This window comes from Acipenser ruthenus, chromosome 2, assembly GCF_902713425.1.
Source record: "Acipenser ruthenus chromosome 2, fAciRut3.2 maternal haplotype, whole genome shotgun sequence".
NCBI lineage: Eukaryota > Metazoa > Chordata > Actinopteri > Acipenseriformes > Acipenseridae > Acipenser > Acipenser ruthenus.
This window is the reverse complement of record NC_081190.1, coordinates 3,392,843-3,413,450: the sequence shown is the minus strand read 5'-3', so window position 1 is coordinate 3,413,450 and position 20,608 is coordinate 3,392,843. Positions and strand designations below refer to the sequence as shown.

At 38.5% G+C, this 20,608-nt stretch overlaps 2 protein-coding genes across 5 annotated transcripts; one reads left to right on the top strand and one right to left on the bottom strand.

Annotated features, from left to right (window-relative positions):
* Positions 1–2,174: 2,174 nt before the first annotated feature.
* Positions 2,175–14,938, bottom strand: LOC117403850 (cell cycle checkpoint protein RAD17-like). Of its 4 annotated transcripts, none has more exons than XM_058986559.1 (17): positions 14,918–14,938; positions 13,509–13,618; positions 12,568–12,825; positions 11,500–11,583; positions 10,880–11,039; positions 10,633–10,769; positions 10,253–10,305; positions 9,769–9,894; positions 9,580–9,649; positions 8,765–8,876; positions 7,603–7,800; positions 6,131–6,216; positions 5,557–5,703; positions 4,656–4,802; positions 4,123–4,243; positions 3,738–3,795; positions 2,175–3,152 (listed from the first exon to the last, which is right to left on the bottom strand). In XM_058986559.1, exons 2-17 carry the CDS (start codon positions 13,548–13,550, stop codon positions 2,888–2,890), a joined length of 2,064 nt encoding a protein of 687 aa, XP_058842542.1. In that variant the 5' UTR covers positions 13,551–13,618; positions 14,918–14,938; the 3' UTR covers positions 2,175–2,887. The 4 variants fall into 4 exon arrangements, with proteins under 4 accessions (XP_058842542.1, XP_058842535.1, XP_058842525.1 ...); XM_058986552.1 differs by lacking the exon at positions 14,918–14,938 and adding an exon at positions 14,879–14,898; XM_058986542.1 differs by lacking the exon at positions 14,918–14,938 and adding an exon at positions 14,870–14,891.
* Positions 14,899–20,454, top strand: LOC117403624 (adenylate kinase isoenzyme 6-like). The gene is made up of 5 exons (XM_034005866.3): positions 14,899–15,009; positions 15,699–15,791; positions 16,891–16,949; positions 18,638–18,783; positions 19,240–20,454. Exons 1-5 carry the CDS (start codon positions 14,973–14,975, stop codon positions 19,427–19,429), a joined length of 525 nt encoding a protein of 174 aa, XP_033861757.1. The 5' UTR covers positions 14,899–14,972; the 3' UTR covers positions 19,430–20,454.
* The last annotated feature ends 154 nt before the right edge of the window (positions 20,455–20,608 follow it).

Below are 20,608 nucleotides of genomic sequence, written 5' to 3'. Positions count from 1 at the left end.
ATTCAGTGCACACGATACACGGTGCACGCTGTAGACACAGCTGAGGCAGAACACTCCACCATAATGACGAGCAAGGCCAGGCTTGGCGGCTTTTCAGCCCTGGGTGAAGGAAAACTGGTTGGAAAGGGTCACGAGGGTGAGTTCCGCGTCCCCTGTGGCTGGACCATGGCGGCTCTCGTGTCGGCCGCCCTCACGGGTTCGATGCAAAAAGAGTAATGGCTTCCTCAGTATGACGGTTTTAACCCCTCGTTGGGCGGAACCGAGTGCGTTATCCCAAGGAAGGGGCCTATCGGCAGCTCTGATATAAAGAGCTGAGTAATACCTACCCAATAGGCAGGCATATCCCATAGCAATGTTGCTGGTCGTCTTCAAATTGAAAGGGAAAGCTCAAGCATAAAATGAGTTGTATAGCAATGTTTGTGGTCATCTTCTCTTTCAGGGAACCAGGGTTATGGTATGTAACCTAACGTTTTCACCGATTACCTTCTATCTCGGTCACTAAAAGGGAATTTTAGTGTAGTTCAAATGTTAGTTTGTATGTTTAATAAGTTTTAAAAACTTGAACCTTTTAAATTAATGTTGAGAAAAAAATTACAGTTCTTGCAAGTTCTCTTTTTAGCACTTTTATACGTTACACTGAAGTACCATAGTATTAGGTCCTGCTCTTCCTAATCTACATTAGTGACTTAGATTCTGGTATAGTAAGCAAACTTGTTAAATTTGCAGACGACACAAAAATAGGAATGGCAAACACCGTTGCAGCAGCAAAGGTCATTCAAAACAATCTAGACAGCATTCAGAACTGGGCAGACACATGGACAATCACATTTAATATAGAAAAATGTATGGTACTGTACACAGGCAATAAAAATGTCCATTATAAATACCATATGGGAGATACTGAAATTGAAGAAGGAATCTATGAAAAAGATCAAGAAGTTTATGTGGGGAAGCTGTAAAAAAGGCCAATAAAATGTTCGGATATATAGTGAAAGGTGTTTAAATCAAGGGAAGTAATGTTAAAACTTTACAATGCATTAGTAAGACCTCATCTAGAATATTGTGTTCAGTTCTGGTCACCTCGCTACAAAAAGGATATTGCTGCTGTAGAAAGAGTGCAAAGAAGAGCGACCAGAATTATTCCTGGTTTAAAAGGCATGTCATATGCAGACAGGCTAAAAGAATTGAATCTATTCAGTCTTGAACAAAGAAGACTACGTGGTGATCTGATTCAAACATTCAAAATTCTAAAAGCTATTGGCAATGTCGACCTGAAAAAAGAAACAAGGACCAGGGGTCACAAATGGAGATTAGATAAAGGGGCATTCGGAATAGAAAATAGGAGGCACTGTTTTACACAGAGAATTGTAGGAGTCTGGAACCAACCCCAGTAATGTTGTTGAAGCTAACACCCTGGGATCCTTCAAGAAGCTGATTGATGAGACTCTGGGATCAATAAGCTACTAACAACCAAACGAGCAAGATGGGCCGAATGGCCTCCTCTCGTTTGTAAACTTCCTTATGTTCTTCATACCCTTTTTAGGGTCGTCAATCAAAACATGGGGCCACGCTGACGGTATCTGTTATCCGTCCCAATTTGGAGATCTGGCACTGCAACATTGAATCGATCAATCAATCTGCAACACAACACTGGAATCCCTCTCATTAACAAACCAGCGCTAAATGGAAGATGTTCAATTAAATCAAGTTGTAAAACACAATTAATTTGTACAGGAATGTCAGTCTCACTAGCAAAATAACAATAACAAAAATACAAGAGGTTGGTTTTCTTTAAAGAACTAGCATCCCCAAGCATTAAGATCATTCCTGCAAAGTTTAATCACTTTTTAGTATTGAACGCTAAAGAGTGAATATCTATTTATTTGTTTGTCTCATTTTGGAATCGACCTTACATTTATTCAAATCCAACGACAGAATGACTGGGTGATGAATCCTACCACGCTAAAGTATGCAGTGTTGCTAAGCAAATGTAGAGCTTGAAATAATTCCAAGAAATGAGCTGTTTATCCAGGTTTAAGCATTTTGTTTTCCATGCACTGCACCTGTTATATAAACAGACGTCTACATGAGGATTGCTGTTAAACTACATGCCCCTTGATGATTCTGCAATCCTCATTCCATGGAATAATTACAAACACTGCACAGACATTCGCTGATTTCATCCATTTTATTTGGACTTTCAATTATAACACCAATTCACTTCGCTGACTTTGGTCAAACAACAACTCCATTTATAATTAGACTGTGGTTTTACAGTGTAGCTTTAACAAATTCTGTTTTCTTTTAAATCAACTTATGATACATAAACTAGCAACTAGTCTTTTTTAAATAAGTAAATTGTATACTCAGGGATCTATTCATAAAAGGACTAAATAATTGTAACTAATGAATACTCACTAGAGCGCTGTCCAACACTTCAGGTTTGTTTTTGCTAACATGCCATGTAGAATTTACAATGTATCTTTGTCCAAATGTACATTTCTCTTCCTGGGTACGTACACACAATACACAGAAATAAAAAATGCAGAAACAAGTGCTCCAGAGAGAAAAGAAACAACAGAAATATAAATAAAAAACAAACAAACAAAACACAATTGGTGAGATTTACACAACAGCATTGGAGAAGATGAGCTGTAGAAAACACTCAGCTGCACATCTCTGGCTGTGAATAACCCACCTTCAGTTTAACTTAAAGGTTTCACAGGTTCTGTAGTTATCTGCTCTTTTGCTACCATAGTAGTCATACAAATCCATCATCCGCACAACAATACAGGAATAAAGAGCAGCAGGTTCATAAACAGGAAGATAAAACATGTCCCCAATTCCGAAGCAAAGCAGTTTCAGCTGCGGGCCACACTAGGTTTCTTCAATCACTGTCGTAATCCTCAATTACAAGCTCCTCTTCCTTCATGATGGCTTGTGCTGCAGTGGGTTGCGGCTGGCTCCCAGGAAGGTCCCCTCCAGCAGTCTGACTGGAAGGAAGGGAGCCACCGCCTGACTGGAGGCCTTCGAGGCCAGGAGCTTGGGACTGCTCTCCTTTAGGGTTTGCATAGGCGGAAGCAGCAGGGTCATCTTCATCACTGTCCAGGTCTACTACTGGATCCTTATCTGTCAGAGCTTCAAGCTTCAACCTGGAAAAGGAGTGTGTTCTTTAATATCAATTTACAGGGTGTCCCAAAAATCAGGCACCCCAAGGCATTATTGTTAATACTGGCTGTCTCTCTCTCTGTATGTAATGCCTTTAAGCATAGTGGAACAAACTCAGATCATTTTGATGTGTGACGCAGATTTCACAGAAAGCATACTAAATTTAGATAATATATGATATTACCTTTGATGCCTGACTTATGAGACATCCTGAATTCTTGATTATAGTCAGTCTCTTACAATGAAAGGAGACCACATTTCTTGAGAACTGGTTCCCCCAATTCAGAACTGGAAATAAGACTCCCATTGCATAGCAGTTTAATCAATTCCTGGTTTTACTTGAGCTTAATAAGACACACCTGAGCTTGTTACCTATACACATTGGCTAATCAAGCTGGTGTTAAAACCTGGAATGGGTGAAACTGCTATGCAATAGGAGTCTTATTTCCATCCCTGCCAATCACAGGATGAGAATACAGTCTTATACCATTTGTTGTCCTCCATGTTAGCTTTGGAACCAAACTTCATTTTTACTGCTGTAGTTTTATAACTCCGAAAGCTGGACATACCTTCTAGGATATTTCTTCAGAGGAAGCCTGCCAACATCCTGGATAAATGCAATTTGAGCTGATTTAAAAAAAAATAATAAAAAAAGAAGTGTGTTTTTAATAGCAAATTCTCAAAATGAATATCTTAGAAGTTTGAACTTTAAACTATTCTGGATTATGTTACAGGGAAACTGTACAAACAACTGTGTTGTTGCATATTTGTCTAGAAGAATGCTCTGTCTGCTAGATCTCCTTTTTAAATATAATTTTCACAGCACTATGTAAAAGTGTTTTTTAATAACAGATGGACAAACAAATACAGAAAGCAACCATTGTGAAAGACATTTGAATTATATTGTTCTCTGCCAAATTAAAATTGATCAGCACTGAAGTACATTCTACATACCTTGATTCCTCATTGGATTTGTCAGTAGAGCAAGATAGGGCAAGAGCTGAGTCTGAAGGCATGCCGGAGGCATACAGAAACTGACAAACAGAGACTTTGCTACAAGGCAGTTTTCCCGGTACTGTAACAGAAAAAAGAAGATTAATACAATATATGAAAAGGTTATTAATGAGAATTCATACTTTCCAGTTCTGCAGGTCGAAGCCTTTAGTTTTACCTACAGCACAGGTAGCAACTGCATCTCAATCCGTTTAGCTCGTGGCTATTCAGCGTTACCCTTTTAGGGGGGGAACATGTAGTTAAGAAAGTACAAAATAAACATTAGCCGTGCTTTGAAATACATACAGCCAGTGTATTCTTGTAGTGATCATGTTGAACTATCAAATGACATTAAAAAGGATAAATATAAAAAAAGTATAACTGCACTGTACCTGTAATACAGTACAGCAGTATTAAAAACCAATGTTTTCACATAAAGCAGATGAGACTGGCAGTTCCTTTCCATTAACTACACATGTGAACAGCGTTTGCACCTTTTTGTTTATAAGAAGCCATTGTGGTTTGTGCAAAGGCTTAAATCCCACTCCTGTCTGGCTGCTGGCAAAGGCTCTGGCTTTGTTGGAATGGATCATCCCTCTAGCTGCGACGGAGGCACTGTACTCTCGGAGTGCAGATCGAGACTGGAATAGAAACAATGCACTTGGATTAGCGGAGCCCTTCCCAGGCACAGAACAGGTGCAGCCAGCAATGGGACAGAACACAAGCCTCTGTTCATTTTGGCAGTTACTCAGGTAATCCTTTTGTTTACAAGCCTGACACCAATGACAACCTGGAGCTATCATTCATTGACATTCATCTAACACATGGGCTAGATTCTAAAAGCTCTTTATCCCAAGACTCCAGCCAAACCACATTTTAGAAATGAAGAACACTCTCGATAAAAATACCAAACCAGAAATACATTTTTTATAAATGTAAGTCAGCCTGCAAGCAGTTTCTTTTTAGAAAAGCAATTGCTATTTTTTTTTCTTTCAGAATGTTGAAGATTTGAAAAGAAAACAGCTTTGAGAATTTAGCCCATCCTACATAATGCATAATTGCAAAAATTGCCTCCACTATAAAAACTACAGACTGAGCACACAAGGCCACTGCGGTTGGGTCTGTTGTCTCTGGCAATTCCCTGTTTAGTATCCCTGCCTAAACATTTGATAAAACTAAAAATTTAAACATTCCAATAGCACTATTTAAAATTGTAAACGTCATTTTGAATTATCTGAAAAACAAAAAGTACTTCTCATTTTTGCAACCAAACACATTTCAAGCAGTGTTGTATGAATATTCTAATATTTAGTCCCAATACTAATTTGACATAATTGAAAAAACGTCATGTCTCTCAATCAGTAATATGGTACAGCAAGAGGAGCAGTTCCTTACACTCCACTCTGTGGTGAGGAAGTCAGCGTCGGACAGGTATTCACTGGCTCGCACCACATCCTCAATGTTAGTGAAGAATTCAAGGTAGTTCTGGTGCAGGTACATGTTGAAGAGCTCTCCTGACATGTGGCATTTCTCCGTAACCATCTACACAGAGGAACAGGCACTTTAAATGGTACATTCTCTGTCTTTGTGTCTTGTAACACAGTGGATTCCATGCTCGTTCAGATTTAAATCAGGTCTAACTGAATTATTGTAAAATGTGTCTGGGTTTGAAGGTGTGGTTTGATTGTTTCCATCTGGACATTATTTGTAATTGAATTTCCTTACTGTTGAAGTGAAGCACATGCGGCAATCATGTTTCAAGTTAACGGCCTATATTGCAGGAAGATTCACCCCTCCATAGTAAATGCATTACATTGGCAATTTGCCTGCAGTGGAAAATTGACCCAGTATCTTTGTTTGGTAATCTAACTGTACTCACTGACTGTTCAGTTGTATAAGCTTAAAGAGCTGTGTGGGCGATAATCTACTGAAGGTTGTTTTTATAGATCTAAACAGCTGAACAACCCACCTCTGGGTCCACCAGCAGTGGGTCTCTCTCATGCTCCGACAGCCGGTCTGGTAGGTGAGGAAGCTCAGGCTCGATGCGGGGCTCCCCTGTAGTGCCATTACATACATGCAAACACGTGTGTCATTACATACATGCAAACACGTGTGTCATTACATACATGCAAACACGTAGAAATCATTGGTTCACCATGTACACGCAGGTTAGGAATGTCAAATCAGCTGGTTCAATGTGCTCTACAAAAATACGCAGGCTAAAAGACATTGTAAGAATCCACTTATGAAGATATTTAGCAAGTTTAAACAGAAACTAGCCCCATGATTAGGGCAGCAGTGTGGAGTAGTGGTTAGGGCTCTGGACTCTTGACTGGAGGGTCGTATGTTCAATCCCAGGTCGGGGACACTGCTGCTGAACCCTTGAGCAAGGTACTTTACCTAGATTGCTCCAGTAAAAACCCAACTGTATAAATGGGGAATTGTATGTAAAAAATAATGTGATATCTTGTAACAATTGTGAGTCACTCTGGATAAGGGCGTCTGCTAATAAATAATAATAATAATAATAATAATAATAATAATAACAGCTTTTAAAAAGTACTACCAACCACTAGGAACTCACTTCCTTCAGAAACTAAAGTCTTAAGGGATTTGAAAATATTTTGCAATAAGGCTTGGTTGAAACATTATCAATTATGCAATCATTCATTTATTCAGGATGTATTTGTATTGTGTATATTGGATATTTATATTATATAAATTGTACTGTAACTTGATTATGTAAGCTGATGATTGTTATTCATTTTTAATAGGTAATTTATGACTTTAATGTTGTATGCATTTTTAATCAGATATTCAATAGGAGGTTATTGCTATAGTTTAGAGTAGAAGTAATATGGAGATTTATTACAGTTGTCATCAATGTCTGCCCGGGACTGTCAATGGAAATGAGCCTACTTGCTAAATTGAAATGCATCCTGTGTCATGTAAGAGACATTTATGTTATAATTGTATGTGTCCCTGATAAATAAATACAATAAACAAACAAACAGTAACTGATACAGATAACTGTTGGGTTTGGCTATTTATGCAGTGTTAGAGTTAAATATTCGTAGAAAGCCATTATAGTTTGTGTTATCTAGTAGTTTTCATAACACTAATGATTTTTTATAATAGTTTTTTTTTGCCAACTTCCAACAGCAATGATTATTTACTGCCAATGATTATGTATTGCTTTCAATCTACCTGGTGATTGACAATGGTTTACAAAGCATTAACATGTAAACAGGAGTTCTGTTGCTGTAATCTTTGTTGTATGTTCTGGTTCAGTACACAGTACATGTTTAAGCTGCTGGTGTAAATTATTACTTAACAATTAATATGTCCTGTGCTTCTGTAGTAAACTGCTCAGCTTGGATATCCAGATCAATAGCAAACACCACATCTTATTTAAGATTTGAAACGGACAGGTTTACTTACGTTTGAAGTGCAATATTTTTCCCAAAGCTCGGAACAGGAAGAGGGAGACGTCCTTTCCGCCGATGGCTTGCAGCCCCTCTTGTCTCTCAGAGGTCTTTGACGACTTGTCTTTATTCCTCCCTCGGGTAGATGTTTTACTTGCTTTAGATGAGGCCTTTCCTTTCTTGCTGCTCAATAAACTGTTTTCCAAAGCATAATCTATGTACAGAGTAGAATTATTAGTAGTTTCATTACAATGAAAGGAACATACAAAAAAAACACTATATACACACACACACATTTGTGAGATGCAAACAAGTTTTCTATACACTGAAGGGCTGGACATAAAAACCCCATTGCACTACAGTTTGATCCATTCCTATTTTTACTATGAGTTTAATAAGACACACCTGAGCATGTTACCTATACACTGAGGCTAATCAAGCACATATTAGAACCTGGAATGGGTGAAACTGCTAAGCAATAGGAGTCTTAATCTCCAACCCTGTACTGCACTGGGTTTGTTTTATTAAAAGACTGGGCCACAGGCGAGAGTAGATATTTCAACGTTAAACAAGTGATGCAGCAGCATCTGCAGCCCATCACAACAAACCCAAGTGATGCAGCAGCATCTGCAGCCCATCACAACAAACCCAAGTGATGCAGCAGCATCTGCAGCCCATCACAAACCCAAGTGATACAGCAGCATCTGCAACCCATCACAAACCCAAGTGATACAGCAGCACCTGCAGCCCATCACAAACCCAAGTGATACAGCAGCACCTGCAGCCCATCACAAACCCAAGTGATACAGCAGCACCTGCAGCCCATCACAAACCCAAGTGATACAGCAGCACCTGCAGCCCATCACAAATCCAAGTGATACAGCAGCACCTGCAGCCCATCACAAACCCAAGTGATACAGCAGCATCTGCAGCCCATCACAAACCCAAGTGATACAGCAGCACCTGCAGCCCATCACAAACCCAAGTGATACAGCAGCACCTGCAGCCCATCACAAACCCAAGTGATACAGCAGCACCTGCAGCCCATCACAAACCCAAGTGATACAGCAGCACCTGCAGCCCATCACAAACCCAAGTGATACAGCAGCACATGCAGCCCATCACAAACCCAAGTGATACAGCAGCACCTGCAGCCCATCACAAACCCAAGTGACTACCTTTTAAAGAAGAAAACTGCAGGCTGTTTATTGCACTTCTGATGTCCCCAGAGCTCCCAGAACACAGCCGATCCAGAGAATCTTTGTCAGGAACAGATACCTTTCCTCCACTCTGAAATCAAAATTAGAAGTTAATAATGAGGTACTATTTAACATATAATTGATCTTAATAAGCCAAACAACGCAAAAATGTGAAAACATATATAGTAAGCCATTAGCAGATTGTTATTTTTGAGAAAAAATGCCCTAAAAGCTCACATAATGAAATGAAGTCATATCTGTGCTCTATTTATTCCCCTACACATGCATACACGCATATGCTTATGTTGCAATAAGCTTCATTTTCTATATAACATTTACTTTGTGTAAAGTGTATATGTGTTTAAAAACACATTGTTACAATTACTAGTTTGTAAAACCCCTGCTTTGTAAAAACGAATAAGTTGTCGCAAATGTTTATAGATCAGTCCTACAATTACTAGGATTAATATTATTTGTTGGTAAAAAGGACACAAACCTTACACTGAGTGATGGTCTGTTTTCTTTTTGGTATACCGATATACTGTTATTTAATCTTAATTATCTCATAATGTTATAACAGTAATCTGATATGTCATTGTAGAATATAATTTCATGAATGTTGAATTACTGTTTACCACACTTTTAGTTGTACTATGTGTTGCATATCAATTTGAATAAAAACACACATATATCAAAATGGAATAATTATTACAGAGAATAAGAGCCAATTACCATATTAATACAAACATACATGCATACGCATACCCAACTCACCAGTGATCTCATGCACTTACCCTGCTTGTCTCCTGAGCTGCGATTCGACTCAATACCTTCATCATACTGGTAGGAGCCACAGGGTTAAAACTGAAAAGGAATAAAAAGAAACAACAACACACACCATTAACTGACAAAGTGAAATAAAAAAGAATCATTACAGCACAGAATGCTTGTGTATTTATGTGCAGAATGTACACTGCCCTTACCTTATATTACTAACATTCAGCTCCTCCTGTATGTCCTTTGGAAATAGTAACCACTGGTTGCTGTCTCCACTGAGACTGTCGGAGATGATGAAGATCAGTGGACATCTACCAGTCCGAATGAATCTCCTAATAACCAACACAAACAAGGTCTCTCTGTTAACATCGCTGCAATCATTTACATTTCTGATGGCAATTCTGTTAAAGAGCAACCAAAATAAATGACTGAATCAAGAGACGAGAATTAAGAGCAACAAGCAGCAGCGGTAACCAAAGGAGCATGAAAATATTTACACCACAAAATGGTATCAATAAAATTGAGAATGTGTGCTCCCGCTAGAAGGAAGACCTTCAGATAACAACCCTGACTGCTATGAAAACCATACGATCATTTACAAATGAGAACACTCCCTAAAAAGTACAAGTTACTGACAATACATCCTGAATAGCATGCTAATGTTTCTGCACACCAGTAAAAGCAACTTACCTTAGGATATCATGCAAGGAGGCTGGCTGTCTATAAAACTGATTGGGGACTTCCTGTAATACAACGGACAAATAAATAAATATATTTATTTTGAATTGCAGAGTTTAACATTTTAATTAAAATAGGCCATGTATGTGATTACATTTTTAATGGGGGGATGTCTGAAAAGATAATTGCAATTTGTTACTGGAGCAACAGAACTGAAAAAAAAACAGTCCTTTTGACTGTAAATATTTAAAAAAGGGAAGGAAATAGTGAAATGACATTTAAAGCTACTTAGCCCTATACATTTATTAACAGATAGTAGGGGATTTTAAATTATATATAAAAATAAAAAACAGCAGCAAGACTACACACAATATGCATTGGTCTTAACTTACTTCAATGAGGATTACTTTCTTGTTGTTGTCCTTGGCCTCCCCAGACATCTGCAGTTTGTTATACTTGTTTGCTCGTAATAGAAACTCTTGAAAAACTGCAGACTGTGATTCACTAGTGAAGCCCCTGAAACGTGACTCTTTTGACACAAAGAAAAACAAGATGGATAAAGCAGAAACTAGACATAGATGGGAAAACGTAGGCGTGTATGCATGCAGGAATGGTTTTTATCAGGTTTGTACCACTTACCAGGGTCAAAGACGTTTTTATAATCATCCTTCTTGAATTCGGACAGTGAAACCGGGTTTGACCACTCCTGAATCTGAACACCCAGCTCTTTTGTTAACACCTGGATTGTGGCGGTCTTTCCACAACCAGAAGGTCCGGTCATCAACAGTATTGAGCCACCCTTTACAAAAACAGGATCAGGGGAGTTACAGGCAATATTGCTTTTTTGTAGCAATTACTGTGTGGATCAGCATATTATAACAACTTTTTATCACACAAGCAAGGATGGTGGCTCATTCATCCTGCTACAGGTTAAGATTGAGGGTAATCACTCAGCTTCCTGCACCTGTTAATGTCCTGTTTGTCAGATATTCGTACCACACACGTGCTGCACTGGAACCCCTAACACCTGCCAGTCAACAAGAAATTAAAAACAAATAGTGATATTGTTATGCTAACTACAGGTACGTTTTTTAGGCCTCGGCTGTTATCCATTTTTGCAAGCCCTGGACAATACTAACTGTATACCAATATTGTTTCCTTTTTCCGAGAAATTATTATGCCACTATCAGCCACAGTCTATTGCCTTTTTGTATGGCATTTGGAACCACATGAACACAGGTTTCAACAGTATAACATACCTTTTTAGGTTGTCTTTGGTGAACTTCCATTGACAACCAGTTTTCTACTTCTTCAATCTTCTTTTTGTGTACTGCCAGCTCGGCCTGTAAAATATTAAAAAGACAATAATTAAGAAAACAATAAGCCAGAGGTAGAAAAAAAAATAACGTGTGTAGCATTTGTACATCCATACTGTAAAAAGTATGTTACATTCAGCTTAAAACTATTTTTCAAGTGTTCAGTGTAGAATTTCCATATTTCATTTTTAAACATTTTACAGATCAAAAGATTCAGGTGATTCAAGAAAACATATCAGTCCTGCAGCTCCAGGGATAGAGGAATACAAAGAAGACCACCCCAGCATAGCACAGGGGTGACCAATCCTGGTCCCGGAGAGCCGCAGGGCCTTCTGGTTTTAGTTCCACCCGGGTTCTCAATTACTTCAACGGACCAATTATTTTCTTAATTGATCAACACTAACATGTTTCCTGGTCTTTGGCCATTGATGATTTAAAGAGACTCAGAAAACCTGCAGGATTGTGGCTCTCCAGGGCCAGGATTGGCCACCCCTGGCATAGCAGTTTGAACCATTCCAGCTTTTACAGTTAGCTTAAATCAGGCACACCAGCAATAAATACAATTTCTATAGAATTTGGGATCTTATTTCTCTCCCGGAATTTTTTCATTCTTCAATGTTACAGCTACTCAGATTAGGTTACCTCTTTCAGTCTTAAATTGATTGTAGTGATTTCCAGCTGAGGGGTGTATTCAATTGATCTAAACAGCAGTGAATCTAAATACCATTAAAATAGAACCCTTCCTGGTATTTCACTTTTTTTCAGACCGAAATGCTAATACAATATTTAACAGATGAAAGGCTCTCATGCACCGTTAGATATTTGATTTTCATAACCTTGGTAGACAAAAGGCTGTTTTAAATATTTAAGCATTTAGATCTGCCGCTGTTTCAATCAAATGCAGGCAAATCTACGTTTCCTTCTGTATCCTAGTAAAAAGCTATGCTTCCCTACTGCAATGGTCAGTATACAAGAGATTAGAATGGATTTGAGATGTATGGTGATGTGTACCTGTGACTCCGGCTTGTATTTATCCACCCAGGGCACATCTTGATCTAGGTCGAGGTATTCCTTGGTAAAGTGACCTGGCTGCTCACAGAATGGTGCTTTTGTCCGCTTCGTTGCCTGAAGTTTGCTGCTGGCGTCTAAAGCGGAAGTCCGATCATTTCCCTTTGGTTCTCCAGAGTTAGTCCTCTTTTTTGAAGTGAGTGATTTCAAGCTGGCACCTCCAAATAAGTCATCAAATGATGGCTGTACCCAGTTTGTTAACTAAAGTAAATACAGATTTGTATCAATTAGCTTTAGGAGTAGTGCTACTGCACACTTATCTACTGATGCTTTGTAAAATTATGTAAATTAGATTACTTATTTTGAAAACAAACTTCTGTACTGTTTAAACATAAGTGAAACCATAAGATGAAAACAAATAGTAAACCTTAAATTTATAATAATTTAACAGACCACATGCAGAGACACAGAACTACAGTATCCCTAGTAATTAACTACTGTCATGCATGCTGGCGATTAACTTTTTTCCTCTCTTTTATTATTATTATTATTATTATTTATTTCTTAGCAGACGTCCTTATCCAGGGCGACTTACAATTGTTACAAGATATCACATTATTTTTACATACAATTACCCATTTATACAGTTAGGTTTTTACTGGAGCAATCTAGGTAAAGTACCTTGCTCAAGGGTACAGCAGCAGTGTCTCCCACCTGGGATTGAACCCACAACCCTCCGGTCAAGAGTCCAGAGGCCTAACCACTACTCCACACTGCTGCCCATATATATGCGCCATGTGACTATGAAACACTTTTTTTTTTTTACAACAATTCCCTGTGATTTCACTGTCAATGCAACTCATTAACCTTTGCCAATTTTCTTGCCTATATTTTTATTGCCAATATCACCTTGCATAATTTTAATTCAGCAAAGGAAAACTCACCTTACCAGAAGCTACCTTTCTGCTGAGAGAACTTTTGGACATTATCAGCTTTGTTGATTCCCATCCGCAATACACGTTCTTCAGCAAACCAAAAACAAGCTGAAGTATTACTGTGAAAAAGACAGAGAAAGAGAATTGAAAACATAGACAACCTCTGAACAATGTCACAGTCTGATATTTCAGTTTACAGCATGCACATCTGTCCCTCGACTGCGTTGTTCATATTCCTCTTGTCTATGCACATAGTGGTGCACTGACCTTGACATCGCTCAATAAAAACTGTTGTTGAGATCCATTTGCAAATCTGATCATTACAAAGACAAAGAGTAAGTTATATATTAAATACATTGCTAAACAAATGCACCCGTACAATCTGCACCACCGTGATGCGAGGGAAACAGAAATGGCAAATGTAACCGTTTATAAAAATATATATACTTAGCTATATATAAAATAAGAGAGACTACTTTAAAATCTGTATGTACATACAGTATGCATTAGAATCTCACAAGCAAAGACAGTATTGAGATAGTAAGGCAAATGTGTTTCTGCATTATTTATATACGCTACCGGCGTTAGCATGATTTCTGTAGAATACTACTCTAGATAAGACAACTTAAATAACTGCACATTATTTAGAACATCGTGCTGTGGAAGAAAAACAAGAAACAGATACGTAAACAAACACCTAAGCTCCATGTCACATTCTGACAGCCGGTTTATCAAATATCAGACATAAGAATATTAAGATGCACGCCTACACTATTTAGTACAGGTGTTTTATTTTATTTTATTTTATTTATTTATTTTAGTTACCGGTGACATCTACCGGCAAGTTATTAAGAAGTACAAATGTATGTGCTTTAATACTTCGGTTTCATTTTTTTTTTTAAATAAAGCTTTAAAAAATATATACATTTAAACCGGGTTTATCAACCGTTAAATACGCAAATTGTGTTGTGAAAACAAACTGTTTTAATGTTGTAAAAAGCTGCAGACAGGAAACTACATTGTTACTACTTACTTGTCGAGTCCACGACAGCTTACTACATATTTGGGGTGTTATTCCTTAAACCAAAAATTGTTAATGACGTTCGAAAAAAAGTCGTCTTATTTATGTTTTTATAAAAAGCTGTAACGACAACAACACCCAAGTTTAAAAAATAAAAATGATGTTTCCCTTTAACGCCGAGGACCCCTGTGAAACGAGGGCAACTAGTGATGAAGTCATCATGGGACACACATCACTGCCTGTACAAAACTAGTGCAACTATACAGATAAATATAAAGATGCATATTTAGATTGTATTTTTGGTTTCTTAAGATCGGCATGATTGATATTTGAATAAAATCTTAGATACCCAAAGTACTTTTTTTGTCGTTGAAGCGAACACTTAAGTATGACGTACACGAAGTACTCAAAGTCCCTCCTCGCTTGCAGTTTAGTGTTCACGTGTGGCTCCAATGAAGATGTTAAAGAGACCGAATATACTTTTAACCGGTGAGTGAGGTACCTAGTCTACAGAAAGTAAATGCAATCACAGTACCTAATTAATAAATGTCCGGCTATAGAAAAAATAAATAAATAAATAACCTTACTTTCCGCATTCGGTGACGAACTGAGAACGCGGGAGCCGTGTGGATTGCGTTCATTTGTATTTATTTATATAACGTGACTTGATGGATTTTGAAGTTATTCACTTTTCTAAATTCAAAATATGTGCAGAATTATTTACTGTTAATGTTTCCTTATAACATAATTTAACAGCTTTGGGCGCACAGAACATAGACCGTTGTCAAGCTGGCACCGAGTACGTAGTTGAGTCTGACTTCAAATAAGCATTTAAATAATTCAATTTCCTTTTTACAGTGGACAACACGTTGCTGTATAAAGAGATGTGTGATGAAAACGTATACATTGCTGTGTCCTGTGTGCTATATTGTGCTGCAATAACTTGCTTTTATTTCCTAAAGGGATACTTAGTGGGGTGGAAATCAGTTGGATGACTGATCTTTTATAAACCAGAAATTAACCACAGTGTAATGATGACCAAAGAGATATTGTCAGGTGCCTGACCCCATGAACCCCCTTCCATTATATTCTGGCCAGGACATTTCAACTAATCAGAGGGCAACGCGAAGAGGAGTGATAATATACGCGTGTGACTGTATCATTTCTCTGGTTTCCAGGTACCCCCGGTGTTGGGAAAACCACACTGGGTAAAGAGTTGGCACAGAGAACGGGACTGACATACATAAACGTGGGGGACCTGGCACAGGAAAGTGAGTAACCTGTAACAACATGAAACAGAACCTATGCAGAGGTAGCTGGGGAGCCTGTGAGCAACCTGGAGTCAATAAGGCAAACAGAATGCTTGGCTATGTAGTCGAAAGTGTGGAGTACAGATCCAAGGAGGTTGTACAATGCACTGCTGAGACCGCACTGTGGTCAGTTCTCTGGTCACCACAGCACCAAAGGGACATTGTGAACCTGGAGAGAGTCTGACTGAAGAGCATCCAGACTCATCCCAGAGCTGAAAGGACTGTCTACGAGGACAGGCTGAAATAACTGAATCTATTTGGAAGGGGAAGGGGAGGGACATGATTGAAGTTAGACATGAAGTGATTTAAAAAATGTTTACTCCAGGGTCTTTCCATCTCAAGTTGACCGAGGGGGGGTGCTTGATTCCTTAGGTCAATTACAGTAATTGTAGCTAACAAAATAGTTTAAAAAACTTTACCTGGTACGCACATCAATTCACACTATGTGGGGCATGGATTACACAGCTCTTTTAAACGCACACAGCACCTGCTCTGCATCTCCATCACATGGGGTTTCTGCCTCATCAACCATAAAGGGAATACACTCGTCCTTAGAAACATGTCCAGTCTGTAATGTGCTCCTGCTTTTATAAAGCAGAAAACACTTCATTTTACAAAACTAGATTACATATTTTAAATCAAGGTCTTCTAAAACACTTTTTGTGATTTTTGTAAACAATTAATAAATATGCTTGATAGCTTTTTATATAAACAGGAATAAATTGCTTCAGTGAGATTCTAAACAGTATTTTGTTTACACATGAAGTGTAGTACAGGTCTATATTCAGTAGTATTGATGGAAGTGTAACACAAACTACATTGATAAAAGACTTCTTGTCAAATTGTTTGTTAATTTATCGATTTTAATTGGCAGGTTTGTTTCAACGAGCATGATTAAACATGCCTGTGTTTTAGTAAATCTGCTGCTGCTACTTGAACTGCTCAGGTCTCATAAACAGAAACTGAACTGTGTTTATTCACTCAGTAAATGCTAGTCTATGTGGTTATACATGTGCCCCTGAATGTAAACTGTTATTGTTATGTGTATATGTTTATCTAGGTGAGTTGTATGATGGATTTGATGAAGAGTACCAATGCCCTATATTGGATGAAGATAGGGTGAGTATATCTTATAAAAACATCATTTCAGAGTTTCATTTCTTGAAATGTTATAATTCAGCATTGACATATCATCTGTATGACCTGGTTTGTAAATGTTTTGGAGAGCTGGAGAATGAGGCAGGCTATTTCTATTCGTGCTGCACAAGCCGATTATTCAGTTATTCACATTGAGATGCCTGCAGAAATCAGGTGCCGACGGTCAAGTGAGGGTCATTGGTGTTGATTGGGCTAATTTACCATTCCAAGTGCAGAAACAGCTGCTTGGGTTTGTGATGACTGCTGATCTTCTTAAGCCCGCCGCACACAGCCCGACTCACACAGCCCGACTCAAGCCGTCCCGACTCATCTCATCTGAGTTTGCACAGATTCTGCGATCAGTTGTGCTCAGTTTTGGTTTGACGTCACAGTTGAGTTTTTCCCGACTGGGTGTCGCACACTGCTAAGACTGAATTACTGACCACAACAATATACTGGTGACTACTATGTATGCAAATTTAATTAATACTGCCCTGTACACATTTTTGTATTAACTTAGCCCAACATAGCGACCCTCATATTATGCATGGCATCGTATGCTGATTAGACGATGGAGACAGCGCCGCGAGTCAACCAAAAGAAGCGCTTAGCCTATTAATTAATTGACCATTTACACCGTGCAAACGTTTCAGACAGTGTTTGACTTTTTATATAGTTTGTCTACTACACTTTACCCTGTGGTAAATAAAATCCAACCTGTTGAATTTTATTTGACTTTGGTGTTTTTTCTCAGCGTGTGGTGCTTGTTACCTACTGGAGATCGACACACCAGTTACTTCTGTTTTAGCGCAGTAAGAAAATATAGGCTGCCAGTAGATTGATACCAGTAATAAAAAGGTAAATTAATAATTTACCTTTGATTAGTGAACGCCTAAAAAAGCTATTCAAATGTGCACATATCTGTTTTTTTTTAATTCGGGACACTCAGAGCAATTCAAGACTAATTATGTATTTTTACCTGTGGAACTAAAGCTGACAATATTCCGCCATCTTGTATGACAAGTTACATGACAAGCTACGTCACTTAAACCTGCTTCACCATTGGTTGACACCCTTATGACTAATCGGTCTCAGTCAGTCTTGGTCGGCAATCGCTGCACACAGACAGACTGATCACATCTGAACGAAACTGCGTCTGAAAAAGATTCAACATGTTCAATCTTCAAATCTGAAGACATCCCGACTGAAATCTGCGTAATCTTGGTTTTAAGAGCACGCACACTGATACGATTCATCCAGACTCTGTACGGCCAGTTGAGATGAGATGAGTTGAGAGGAGTCAGGAAGACTTGTGTTGGGCTGTGTGCGGCGGGCTTTAGACTGTGTGGAGAACAGCGATCCACACAAACCCAAGCAGCTGCTTCTTCACTTGTTTCACTCTGAATGGTAAATTAGCCCGATCAACACCAATGCCCCTCACATGACTGCCTGCACCTGGTTTCTGCAGAGAGCTCAATGATCACTCGGTGCAGCACATTTTTATTATATTTGATATATTTTGTACACTGAAGAATGTGTTGTAAACAGGAATAACGACTAACATTCATTAAGGCATGAAGAATTATTATGAAAAAGATCGGTGTATTAGATGTGCATGCTACTGTATGTTTGAATATGTTTGCCTAGTTTGAAACTGTGCTGGTTTCCAGGTAGTTGATGAGCTGGAAGACAAGATGGGCGAGGGGGGCATGATTGTCGATTACCACGGCTGTGACTTCTTTCCAGAGCGCTGGTTTCACATCGTGTTTGTGCTCCGCACTGAAAACTCAGTCCTCTACAACAGGCTAGAGAGCAGGTGAGCACAACCCAGGGCTATTGATTTGAAGCGTTTGTGTACACACCCTCCGCATTACTATGTAGAAGTGTTGCTCTCTGTTAAATATACGTCATTCAAGAAATTACTTGTCCATTTGGGCACCTGCTGTACACATTCTGTTACAAAATATTTTCAGAATGAATCATGCCCAATTTGGTCATTAGCTGATTTTAGCAACCGATGCCCTCTGCTGGTCAGTAACCTAAACTGCAGTTATTTCAGTGATGTCCTTTTTAGACCGATGTCTTTTTTTATGCAGCTGAGGTGCAGTCATCAAACTATACACAAGAAGATTGTTAATGACTTGTATTAAAAAGGCCTGTAGGGTTTTTTTTTTTTTTTAGGGATCCTCATTCAAAATATGACTACACTGATCATCTGTTAAATAACTGTGTGTGTGTGTACGTATGTGTGTTTTTTGTTTTTTTTTTAAAGGGGCTACAAAGGGAAGAAGCTTCAGGACAATATCCAGTGTGAGATTTTCCAGACCATTTACGAAGAGGCCATGGAGTCCTACAAAGAGGAGATCGTGCACCAGTTGCCTAGCAACAACCCTGAGGACCTGGAGAGGAACATGGAGCAGATTCTGCAGTGGATAGAGCAGTGGATGAAGGATAACAACTGAACTGGACCTGCTGTTCCACAGAGGCCCCGCCGTCTCCTCGCAGAGTCACCCAGCGGCGCTCCCTTGTCTTGCGTTGCAGGAGATGCTGTCATCTGATTCACAGACCCTGATTAGCAGTAATGCTGAAGCTCTTCCGGGCCTGTGAAGTCTGCCGTTGTCGTTCTATTAATATAGCAAGCGCACGACACAAAATATTATCTTGAACGCTTACCCCAGGGTCACACTTTATTTTAAGGGTTTATTTACTGTCAACAACAGCAGCTTTAATCCAAGGTTCGTTCATGTTTAGTGACCTATTTCTAAAGTAATTGAAAGTAGTTGGCAAGTCGTTGTGTCGTTGGGATTGGGTTTGGTTGGCTTGAAAACAGTTTAGGAGACAGGAAGAGAGCAGGTTTTGTATGATTACAGACTTTGAAGACATACAGGAAGTCTTTCTCAAAGTGTGTGTTTCTTTTAGTGTTTCTAAATGTACCATTATTGAGTCTTTTACAGTTTAGAAATACTAAAAGAAACTAATGACAAACGTTTATAGTTCTGGAAGATTTAGGAAACTTGTTGTTCATGTAAAACAGTGCCTCTAAAAAGTGTGACATGCCCAAACAATCAATTTAAACTTGGATTCATATCTATCCCTTTTGGGGCAAGAATTATCTTTTTTTTCATATTTTATAATATTTAAAACCAAATTATTTACTTTATGTATATCAAGATAATATTTTTGTGCATGTATTGTATTGCTTTAATGTAAAGCATGTTAGTGGGAGTCTAACCACTATTTTTGCATTAGACTCTTATTCAAATTTAGACTGCATCTTGTATAATATAAATTATTTCCATGAAATACTAGTTTCGGATAAAGAGAAAGACATCTTTTGTATACAAATGTGTATGGTTCAACTTCACTCAATTGAATTTGATAATTCCTCAAATTGAACAATGTGTACTGCCTCTGTATTAGAATGCATTGTATTACAAAAATTGTGGGGAACTCTTTTGGAAATGTAGTAAACAGAAACGTGAATGGCGGTGCCTTTTCTGGTTTCTTTCTATATACAAAACAACGGCCAGCAGAGAACATGTGACAAGCCATTTGTGTCTTTTGAAGAGGTGTTTGTTACACTTTTTTTTTTTAAGGTTTAATCAGCTGGTTTCACAGACCCGATTTAGCATTAATCTTGG